General features: G+C 40.0%; 1 protein-coding gene across 1 annotated transcript in view; it reads right to left on the bottom strand.

Annotated features, from left to right (window-relative positions):
- Positions 1–12,737, bottom strand: part of LOC134794718 (uncharacterized) — a 97,001-nt gene that overhangs the window by 16,032 nt on the left and 68,232 nt on the right. The window contains exon 4 of the mRNA XM_063766504.1: positions 3,804–3,937. Coding sequence (XP_063622574.1) covers positions 3,804–3,937 — 134 coding nt within the window. The remainder of the gene's footprint in view (positions 1–3,803; positions 3,938–12,737) is intronic.

The raw sequence follows: 12,737 nt of genomic DNA, 5'->3' as shown, positions 1-12,737 counted from the left end.
TGCGTCCCGTGTCGCCGATGGACATGAGCACGGCTGGTGGTCGTGTCTCCTGGCGCGTCGTTGCGCGCCCCCGATTCTGCTGAGCGTCATGTTGACGCTGCTTCTACGCCGTAGGACGCGGCCCTGATCTGCAGGCCGTGTGTCGGATGGCTATGCTGCCGTCCGACGACTCCAAGGTGTCTTCGCGCGGGTCCTTCCCGTGAAACTCCGAGCACCGCGGGTTGTTCTCGCCTTAGCTTGTCACAGCTGGGGCCCGATGAACGCCTGCCGCCGGCCTACAATGTTCTACCTGCTACGCTAAGTTCCAGGATGAAAGCTACACCCGGTATCCGTGAGTGCACTAGACTTTCGTTTTAGGTTTTGGCCAAAACTCCGCGTTTCGCCCGTCTCGCGATCGTAGGATAGGACTTACCATAGTGTCGGCCCACAGCCGCTGATGGCTTGCACAGCTATATCACATTGTTCCTAGCGCCCGTTTAGGCGGTGTGCCATGTATCAAATTAGTATATATAATTAAATTGCATGTTATTTATTTGGCCTTATCTTTTCTCAACATCCCACTAGGCTCCCAATAACCAGGTTGATTCAACAAGAGGACCCTTGCACTCCAATAGTCCAATGTTTTACGGCGGATCTAATCCGAGGCATATTTCCATTAATTATTAAAAACATTATAAATTATTACTTTTCCACAATACATCGCACTCCACTTTAAATCTTATTTTTTATTCACTACACAGCCTAGCCCAAAACCAAGCTTTGAGGGTTCGAATATGGTTCGCCTTTTGCCTTATCCTGACATTTATAGAGATCATGCCTGAATTATATGGGGAGCACGGGAACCCGCTTTTCGAGGCGCGAAGTGTAAATGTCAAGTTTTCCTTTTAAATTCAGGCCATAAGGTGGTAAACCTAATAGGGACCGTGCGCGTTGGAGGGTCTGCCATCTTGTGGCCGGAATCGGAAACATGTGCACATGTACAAGTGCTACCATCTACCATTCTCATCGATACGTTTCCTTGTACATAATAGGTTCTGCCATCTTGTGGGCTACATCGGAAGCATAAACGACACATTTACGCCTCGCGCCAAAAATCTGACGACTCCTATGCTGCCCCCTATAGTTCATGCACGGGACCTATACTGAATACACAAGGGAGCGTGTGTGAGGTGACAGCACCTGCTGGCGTAAAGTGTCAATAACATGACGGATTTTTCTACACCAAAAGTCATGCCTAGCTTTTACATTAATGTCCAAGCGTCTTTCAGAATATTTTCAACCATCCAACCATCTTGCAGCGAATATCATTTATCACCGTGACACGACAAGCCCTTGCTGACGTCACTCGCGCGTCACCCGATATTTTGTCATTGGTTATTGCCCAATGGGAACGCAAATAACCGGCGCGTGCGACTGCGTGGCGGGATTAACGGTTCATCCACACTGATGCAAGGATATTTATTTATTGATGATGATATCGCCAACGTCGGTGTGTTCAAGTACACTTGAGCCGGTCATGAGGTACTGCCCGATTTGAACTTTAAGATACGTCAATAAATAGATCTAGAAACGATATGGATTAGATGTGTCAGTGACAAAAGTGACGTTTTTGTTTGAAGAAACGTCACATTTGACACTGACATATCTTATCTACTTTTATCGTTTCTAGATCTATTAACCGACGTATCTTAAAGTTCAAATCGGGTCGTTTATCTAATGCGGGAGTGACCGGAAATGACCAAACGTTATCACTCATCATTTCATCCATCTAGCTGATGGATGACCAGTGTGTCTCTATTGTTTCCCATAAAGTTTTAAGTTATAATGTATTGTTAGTCCGCATTTTTGTTAGTCATATATTGGTTTTCCTCAGAAACGCATAGGTAACTTTTCAGGATTGTCATTAAAACAAACCTAACCCATCTACTTATAGGATAACCTTACGAAAATCCTGAATAGTTAACGGTTTCAGAATTATGACTAATGATAATTTCAGGTTACAGAATTATGAAAATGTAATGAATAGAATAGAAAAAAAATATTCAGGACGCTTATACAACAAAAAATTTACAAAAACGGTTAAAACGTCACTGAAAAGATTTCCACTCAGCTTGGTGTCAAGGTAGGTAATGATAATATGACTTTCAATAATTAATGTCAGATAATTTCTTTCAATAATTAAAGTAATGTCAAACAAAGGAATCCGATGACCAGCTCTTATCACTTAGCGGCAATTTATTTCTTGAAAAATTCCACAATTTCGATAGCTAACAAATAACTAGAGATGTCGTTAGGCATAGATACCAACGCTAATTAATGCTGTTAATTATCTACTATGAATATCTGAGAAATAGGGGGTCCAGCCAAGATGACAATAGTTAAAACGCCAATCGAAACTTAAGTTATGTAAGGTAAGGTGGGGTAAGACTAACATAGTTTATTTTGCTCGGGGCAAGACAAACAGTTGTGAGGATTCCATACAAGTGATAGTCTTACCCAGGGGTAAGACACCAAAGAGACTATCACAGTCTTACCCCGCCTTAGCTTATGGAAAATTGGAAATAGTCATGTGACTTTTCGTAGCACCTACCACTGGGGACCCGAACCCTCTGTTTTGAACTGTTTTGGTTCTCTGATTTTTGAATTTCGACCGCTCGGTTTCGTGTATTTCGTTCAATAATATCTCCACTATTAGGCATTTAAATTCTACTAGTAGAATTCAAAACGAGTGGTCAATGCCACTCGATTCCCAAATTCTATCGCTTAGGTATATTTAAAAAATTAGCATTTTACCGTTTCCCACCGATATTCGAGTGACGAAATCGAGCGATTGAAATTCAAAAATCGCCCCCTTGGTATTTTTTTTAAATCAGGGGCCTACCGCGAACCACGTTCGAAGTCGCACCTCTCTGTCGCACGTGTAAATTCGTACGTAAGTGTGACAGGGAGGCAACACGTCGAACGTGGTACGCGGTAGGCCCTCAGAATATCATGGAACCTAAATTAGATACATTTCCTGTTGATTCATTTTATAATAATATATTAAACAATTGTGAAATTAAACACATCCAAAAATAAATCTTGATAAGTCTCATGACGATTATAGATAATAGCTAACACATGGGAACGCAGACAGAACGCCCATAAAAATGTTTGATAACATCACAAGACATCCACAAATAGAAAAAATCCTATCAATAGACGACTTTGACGAATTAAAATGATATCAATCGGTATATGCATCTATTTTCTGATCTTACCTCGTCTAGTCGCGACACCAGTTAACCAAGATCCTTGCTGTACTATAGTAAAACCCGTGCTAGTTTACATTTTGTTAACGGTAAAGAGGTGCAGGAGGTCTTGTTCTACTGGTCGTGTATATGTGAGTGCGGTTTGGCATTAGGTTGTGGCAAAAATAGTCTGTGCGTTTGCAGCCAAGACACGTAACTATGACGCGAGGGCACCTGGACCTGTCTTGCATTGCATTGCACATACCGAGTGATTTTAGTTATTCGGATTTATAAATTAAATTAAAATAATGAGACAATCTTACACAAATCGATCTAATCAGCAGCAGTAAGTTCAACACGCCTGCAACTCCAAGGGTGATACTTGCACGATGAAGATCCTTTAAAAACCTGTACGCTCCATTTTTGAAGAACTCCATACTGTATACACCCGAGATAACCTCGGCAGGGAACTCATTCAACTGTCGGAGCCCCTAGGCAAGGAAATTCCTCTTAAACCGCGCAGTGCGCGACCATTTAGGTTCTAGGGTGTGAGGAATATATTTGTCCACTTACATCGTCCCCCTTTTCAAGGGCTCCTAAGGAAGCTAGCGACGCCCGGGAGCCTCCGTGCTGCTGCCGCCGCAGCGCCCGCTCCGCTTCCACGCACTGCGCTAACGACACGCCGAACACGCTGCCCGTTGACGACTCTGTGGAAGAGGACGAAGATATTAATATCTGTAAGTGCTGCACAGCAAATACCGGCCAAGAGCGAGTCGGACTCGCGCATTAACATTCCGTACCATTACGCAAAAAATCACCTTTGTTGTATGGGAGCCCCACTTAAATATTTATTTTATTTTGATTTTAGTATTTGTTGTTAATATGTTATTGCAATAAAATTATTTGATAGGTTCAGCTTCATTGTCAAATTGCATCAAATCGCCGACCTTGGTCAAAACTACCTATGAGTTATTCCCTGGACAGGTTCCAAGCTTCGCGAATTAGCCGGAGACACTAAATTTCGCGACATGATACTAAACGATTGCTATTTTACGATTAATGTTGGACGCGCCAGACAATAATTCCTGTTTTTTGTGGTTGTACGTTATCATTGTTAATCTATGGTTCTAGAGCTTCATGAACTATAAATTTAAGGATGACTCACGTTAGACCGGGCCGTGTCCGGGCCGGAGCTTCCGGCGCATCGTTTTCTATGGAAAGCATCACGTGATCGCCTGTCATGTCATAGAAAAGTAAGCGCCGGAAGCGAGTAGTCAGTGCCCCAAACGCGTTAGTTCCGCGTAGCATTATTCCCGATCGCATTTTCCCCCACTCGCGTTAGTTCTGCGTAGCATTATTTCCGGTCGCATTTTTCCCCACTAGAGTTTGTTTTTCAAAAAATAAAAACATTTGGTCCACAACTTAGCGAGACGGAGCCCCGCGAAGCGGGGCTCCTATTTCTGGGCGGTTTGCCCTTCGGGCATCTGAAGCTACCTAACCTACCTAACCTATTAATTTAGTGTAACGTCCATGAAAACATTACACTTTGGGGAAAAAAGTGTAGGTAGGTTAGGTTCATTAGGTAGCTTCAGATGCCCGAAGGGCAAACCACCCAGAAATAGGATCCCCGCGAAGCGGGGCTCCGTCTAAAAATTTGACCGGGAATAATGCTACGCGGAACTAACGCTAGTGGGGAAAAATGCGACCGGAAATAATGCTACGCGGAACTAACGCGAGTGGGGAATAATGCGATCGGGAATAATGCTACGCGGAACTAACGCGTTTGGGGCACTGATCTAGCTACTCCCTATGTTAATGATCCTGACCGAATTTTTAATAGAGATCAATTTTTTATGCTCTTGAGGAGTTACTTCATTCATTCTATACTGTCATGGTGTGACCATTCTCAAATATAATACGTATGGCTTTGTGTGTTTACCATCGCTTTTTCATGCGTTTTTTCTCTAAAAACCCACTACACAACAAAGTGGGCCGTTGGCCATCAATCGCGTAATATTAGCAACAGGCAATATTGTACGGGCGGCGGTATTTTGTAAATATCGCCTCGAGAGGCGAGACAGTGGGTAAACAGTACAGTTATTCATAACTCGTAATGAATATATGGCTACAGGTAAACCAGTTTAATTTATATATTGGCCTCGGCATCTGGAAGGTTACTTTTTTCACTCAGAGGGAGACAGGGACCGCAAGGCAGACCAAAAAAGCGATGGCTCGATGTCGTGAAAGCAGATATGAGCGTAAACGGGCTCACACGAGACGACGCCCAGGATCGCGCAAAGTGGAGGAAAGCAAGTAGGAAAGCGGACCCTGGCAAGGGCCGGGTTAACGCTAGGTAGAAGAAGAAGAAGAAGGGAGACAGGGACAGAGGGTCACTTTATTTTGCCGGGGGGCAAGAGAAACGGTATGAGGATTCCTACAAATGTTCCTCTTACCCCATGAAATGTTAAATGACATAATTACCTAAGCGCTACTTGCACCGTCCCTCTAAACCGGGGTTAACCGGTTAAACCTGGAGTTACCATGGTTACCAGTACAATTTGACACTGGGTTAACGTTTTAACCGGTTAACCCAGGGTTAATGGGATGTTAAAAGTGGCCCTAAGTATATGAATCGGTAAGAATTTTTAACTCTCTTATAAGTCTCAAGTTATGGAACTTGAGTGAACTTCAAAATCCGAGCTGACAGCCAATACAATACTTGGTGAATAAGTGCAGAGAGTGGAAGCTTACCGCCAGAAATACATGGGCTCGTGCAACTATGACGTCATAGAACGTGGGGCCTTGGGTGCTGGCTGTTTTAAGCTTTCAATCTTCTGGTTACTTGGGTGATTTTGGGATATATCTATGACTAGCAACCCGTCGGCTTCGCACGGGTTAACAAATTATACACCTAAACGTTCCCCAAGAATCACTTTATTGATAATTAAAAACCGCATGTAAACCCGTTCAGTAGTTTTTGAGTTTATCGCGAACATACAAAAACACAAACAGACAGACGCCTCGGCGTGCGACATGTCATTTTCTATGACGGCTGATCTGTGATCACGTGATGGTCCATAGAAAAAACAAAGCGCCGAAAGCTCCGGCCCGGCCCCGGCCCGGTCTAGCATGATTCATCCTTTATTCCTTTTCTTACTTATTTTATTGCTCCATATCATTAGAGTTTTAAGAAGTCCCCATATCTCTCATTAGATGTCGCTACTACAATCACTAGTCATACGTTCAACTACTCTTTACAGCAGGCACCCGGATAAAGATAGTCCACCGCTAAAGGCCGTCTATTCCCACCCAGCTATTCCCGGCTGGCCACAAATAGATACAATAGATTATATAGGTGTTTCTGAGTCTATTCGATTGTCGCCCGGGGCTATAAAACTCTTTATTATATGACAGCTAGTGATGCCGAAAAACTGTATTCGCGGACGGTGAGTCAACGCGTGATTCGCGAGCGGGAAAATATTTGGGTTTTTGGGAAAAATATGTTGTAATTTAATTAATGACGGGTAACACCCTTTGAATTCTTTTTATTTACTAAAATACCATCCTATGAATAATGAAGTGACAATATAATTCGTGAACGGAACAATGTTTAAGTTTCAAATTGCGGAAAATTGAAGGAATATGTTTTAGTTTCAATAAATGTCAGGAAAAACCATAAAACCCTTGTCTATTTATCTCATAATTTTTTTATTGTGCGTTAGCGTCTGCGAAAAATCATCATTTCACAATCAAATTATCATAGATAACACCCGTAATTAGAAAACTCATTCAATAATAATATTGTCCCGCGCATGACATTCGAAGTTGAAATAGCTATTGGTTTTACAAGGGGGCAAAGTTGTTGTTTAACCTCTCGTGCTAATATTGATACCCGAGCAAGCGAAAGATTCCAAAATTGAACCACGAGCGTAGCGATCGAGTGGTTCGAAAAATGGAATATTGAGCGTTGCAAGGGTTTCAAGACTTTCAAGGCACGAGGGTTAAAAAACAAATCTCGCCACCGAGAGAAACACAAAATTTTCACCACACCAATACAAGGAAAATACTAACTGTAAAATATCAAACAATAACAAAGCAAATCGTTTCAAAATGAATGTTATTAAATATTTATCATTAAAAATCACCATTTAAAAGTAAATTCTACCAGCAAACATAGGAATACAACTCAAAATTTGCAGTAAAGAAATCTTTATTATTTCATTGTAAAAGACAGTAAAAGAAAGAAAGAAAGAAATTGTAAAGAAATTATGTCTCAGATAACATGACCTGTAACATGTGATCTGAGGCCTTATTTAGGTACAAACGGCAACACTCGAAACGTACATCGTAAAACCCGGTGGGCCTTATTCCAAAAAGCATTAGGTCCACCGATGTACAGTTAACAGTGTGCGCGATGGTATTAGACGAGTTGCATATACCTACTATTTAAGCGGCATCTGCGCGATTCGAACTTTAAGATACGTCAATTAATAGATCTAGAAACGATATGGATTAGATGTGTCAGTGCCAAAAGTGACGTTTTTGTTTGAAGAAACGTCACATTTGACACTGACATATCTAATCCATATCGTTTCTAGATCTTTATTAACTGACGTATCCTAAAGTTCGAAATGGGCCGAAATTCGTTTAGTGCAGCGGGTCAAAACTTGACCCGCCGAACTTTCCGACCGAAGGGCAGAAACGAATTATTGGAATTTCATTGAATAGATTATTTTATAGTGTCAATCTATCAATTCTTATGAAACAATCCAAAACAAACAATGTTTAATACGGGACTGCGCTGATTATGAGCGAAAGTAGTTTATTTCAACAGTTCGTTCGTCGTCATAATACTAAATGATGTTAATATATATGACGTCACTTAGGAAGAAATAGCCCATAACACATAAAGAATATCGGTCTCACAAAAATAAACAAATGAATGAGGTTAAAATGATGTCATTAGGTCCCGCCGTGATCTATTGTTTAAATTAATCTTGACGTTTCGGCGCCGTTTCAACTGTTGTTAACTAATTGGAAAGAACAGTTTCGTAATAGTATAGTGGTGAAAGAAGATAGCTATGTTGTTACAGAGTAGGTTAGCTACAGCGGGGTCATTGTAGTGAACGCCTCAACGTCAGCTGGACATGTGGCAAATTTAAAAAAAAAATAGAAGTTTGTGACATGAGCAATAGGTATTTATGTGTTGTCTGCAAATTGGAGCCCATGAGCTCAACTTGCTACCTATATAATAATAATAAAAAAATGGTTAATTCAGATTTTAAAATTAATATTGTGTTAATCTACTTACTACGAAACATAAAAAAACTAGATGTTAGTAAATGTGTAAATACAATATTAAAAAAAAAAGAGTCACAATTTCTACATTGCCCTACCCGTCACATATGAATATGTATATAGTTTATATTCGAAATAATTGAATATACTTATCAATCCATGTATATAGTCGGCCCTATTTAGTTGGCAGTAGTACATATATGGATAGAGTCGGCCCTTGCTAATGTCTAAATTTCTATACATATAATAAAGTGTATGCATTCATTTACGTTTTACGATTAGGAACTAGGAACCCATTTAAGCTGTTTACAAGTTTAAATCATCTGTCATTGACATTGCGTTTGAAAACAAGAATATAAAACGAGAAAGGTCACCGTACAGCGGGCCGATTTTTGAAATTCGACCACTCGATTTCGTGTATTTCGTTAAATGATATCTCCACTACTAGGCGTTTAAATTCTACTAATAGAATTTAAATCGAGTGGTCAATACCACTAGATTCCAAATTTCGATCGCTCGTATTTAAAAAATTAGCATTTCGCCGTTTTTCACCGATTTTCGAGTGACCAAATCGAGCGATCGAAATTCAAAAATCGGCTCCCAGTGCACTTTCTGTGTTCACGTTACGCTGTGCGAAAGCATATTAAATCCAAGACATAAACAAGATATATCAATAGTGAACTGAACATGTTCCGTGGGCGCTTTATGCGTTCATAATCTGTAGTGGCGTTCATTTAATAAAAGTCCCCTTCATCTAATGGTTACAGTAGGTATTGCGAATGTGTGACGAATATTAAAAGAAGAAAACTAAGAAAAGATGTCATCTTATTCATATTTATTGTAAAAAGGAATGTAAAACAACCTATAAAATTATAGGTCATTCACCTAATGGGGTTGGTAACTGTCAAAGGTATGCATAGATGGCGCCATCATAGCTGGCCCCTTTCACTATCAGATTTTGCTTAAAGGGCTGGCATTCAGGGCATAAAATTCCATAAAAACAAAAAAAAATTACACAATTCTAGGGATTGACAGGGCAAGCTATGCTGGCGCCATCTGCTAAATACTTCGACCGGTCAACCCGATTGCCATGACTACACAGACTTTGACAGAACAAAGTTTGGAATGGAAGTGTCATTATTAACGTCATTTTTTCATAAAATAATGTCATATAGTTATCTTGACATTTTTACACTTTGTCATTGCAAAGTCTATGAAGTGACCGTTTTTAACTAGGCATAGAATTGACTCTATTATCGCTACTTTAACGTGTCTCTATTACAAAATCACATCAACATTCCTGAAACATTTAAGGATGACTCACACTTGAACGGTCCCGGTCCGCACCGAGTCATCCGGCATCCTTCGTTTTCTATGACGGGTGATCGGTGATCTCGTGATGCTTCGTATAGAAAACTGAGGTGTCTGCATGACGCTTCGGCTTTGGATTCACCCTTAAGGCCATTTGCACCATTCACTAACCCTGGTTAAACCTGGAGTTACCATGGTTACCAGTCCAATTTGACACTAGGTTAACGGTTTAACCGGTTAACCCCGGGTTAGTGGCGCTTTTACTGTGTTTGTAAATTTCTGTTATGTATTTGTTTTCCTTTTTCAACCATTAAATCTTCAACAAATCGTAACGATCCGATAATTATTGTACTCGTGACACACATATTTGAGGAAAATGCTTTCTCCGTGATTTGGCGCCGTTTCAAACCAAACACTTAAACAAAAATACAAGAACACGGAGCAAGGTCTCGCGAATATGTTGCTATAAGGAAAATTGGTAAAACTAGGAATTGGTTGCCGAGCGGACTCTGGGCTGAAGATGCAAGGATAAAATGAGCTAAAGTAGAAGTACCTAAACAATTTTTATTTGGCGTAATACTTAACTTTAAAAAAAGAATTACTCATTTTTTTATGCCGGGAAAAGGAGTTCCTATGTGATCGTTCCAAGTTTTGTATGAAAAACATAATTTTGTTGAAAAATATACGACCATACTATCAAAACTTGGAGCGATCACTTGTTTAGGTATGAGATAAGCATCGATAGTTGAGTTTATCGATATAGGAACTCCCTACCTGTGTCATTACATTTATCCCCCCTATAATCCAATGTCTGGTCCGTACTTGTCCGTACTAACAGATTCGAGAATCCCATTTTTAGTATTTATCCCATTTTTGGGGTCCCGAGAAAATAAACCAACCCAACCAAATTACGATAGGTATACAATACACGATGTAGTCCTGAATAAAGTAGGGGGTTCTAACAAAATACATAAAGTGTTATCTTTACATCTAACCGTTTAGCGCGGCCGTCATGCTTGCAGATGTTTACTCTAACCCAGGTGTTAAAAATGAACACCTGGACGCACGTCATCTCAAAACCAACCTTACTCATTACAAATAGAGTTCAGTTTCCATTGCTAACCTTAAGAATGAGCTGACGTTTTCACACAACCAAAACGTCTTATGTCACTATGGAAGTGTTGTAGGAATATGACCTTTATTGTTACTAAAACAGGTGGTGAGTGTGTTTTCCTTTATAACTATAAATATTGCTCGCCCGATCGCCTATTTCGAGCAATTAAACAATGTTGCTCAAGGTTCCACTAAAAATAATGTTTTTGGGTTATCCAAACACGGCAATTGGCCACATAAATCGTTGGAAGGACAAGGACGTGTGGTCTCACAGTGACTTTGTAGAGATTTTGCGAGGAAGTGGTTAAACAAGGTCGCTTGAGAGAACCATTAATTTATTTTATGAAACACCAAAGTTTGTAAAACACATACTTACAACTATACTTTTAGAGGGCCGTTTTCTCAGGCTTTAGGTCAACAGTCGGGTTTTTTTGTTTGTTTTAATCATAATTACAGTTTAATGTAACAGAAAATTATACTTTTTTCAACTTGATGTACTTTTCTTATTTATTGATATATCTGGTTAATTATTTTTTATCATGATATAAAGGATATTCACAGTCACTTTGTATGTATTTTGGACTAATTCATTCAGCCATTTTCAATTTAGAGTACATTGTTGTTAGACCAAGTATTGAAAATGTTACAGTATGTTATATATTTGTGATCTACTCACAAAGCCCTTTCATTTGGTACCCCACATGGTATGTTTAAAAGAAAATAAAAAAAGTTTGTACTGCCGACTTTATGACGTCACAGCAACTACCCCCACCACTTTCGTGCTTGTCATCTCATATATTTGGGTTCAGGGCATCACACTGAATGCATCGATACCATATTCACCCATATCCGAGACGACTTGAGCGAAAATCGATTTTTAGAAGACTCTCTCTCTTTCTTTCGTTGGCCGGTCTACTATTTAGTCCTATGCCTACCATCTTGAATATTGATAAACCTTTGAAATAAGAAACAAATTATATACTGAAGGGGTCAATTGCATGCAAAAAGTTTGCATGCAACAAGATTGCCTATTAACTAAATTATTAAAAGTGCGACCAAGATTGCAATGATGCCACCCACTATTCACGAAGCTTGAAAATGCCCACGTTTATTTTTAATTTGTAGTCGGCAGGTTATTATTATACAAAACATTTTTTTTATTTATTTCATACATAGAAAAAAAAACAGTTTTATATTTATGCATATTAATGTTATAAAGTAAACCAGGTACGTGGTGGCTTCCTTTTTGCTTACTTCAATTATCTTCAAGCAAAGCGTATTATTTATAAAGCGTAAGCGTCTCATTCAAGATCTATGGGAAAGCCGTACTACCTTGACCTGCTAAACCCGCAAAAAACTAAAAGAAAACCCAGTTGGTTATCTTTTCCATCTCCAATATGAATAGTAAAGTGTAGGCGCTCGGTTATAAATAGTTCGCGGACCGCCGGCCGGCGATTGTTACCGCATAAACAACATTTTTGATGCGGATCTCATGGTTATTAGGCCTGGTTAAATATTTTACAGCACAAGCAGTGGTTGCCGAGTGGATATGACGTCTGACTTTCAATCCGGAGGTCGCGGGTTCAAATCCTGGCTCGTACCAATGAGTTTTTCGAAACGATCATTTGATATTTACTACTAATAGCTTTTCGGTGAAGGAAAACATCGTGAGGAAACCTGCATACATCTGCGAAGAAATTCAAAGGTGTATGTGAAGTCCCCAATCCGCATTGGGCTAGCGTGGGGACTATAGCCCAAGCCCTGTCGCGCATGAGAGGAGGCCTG

Source organism: Cydia splendana, chromosome 11 (assembly GCF_910591565.1).
Source record: "Cydia splendana chromosome 11, ilCydSple1.2, whole genome shotgun sequence".
NCBI lineage: Eukaryota > Metazoa > Arthropoda > Insecta > Lepidoptera > Tortricidae > Cydia > Cydia splendana.
This window is presented reverse-complemented; position numbering and strand designations above follow the sequence as displayed.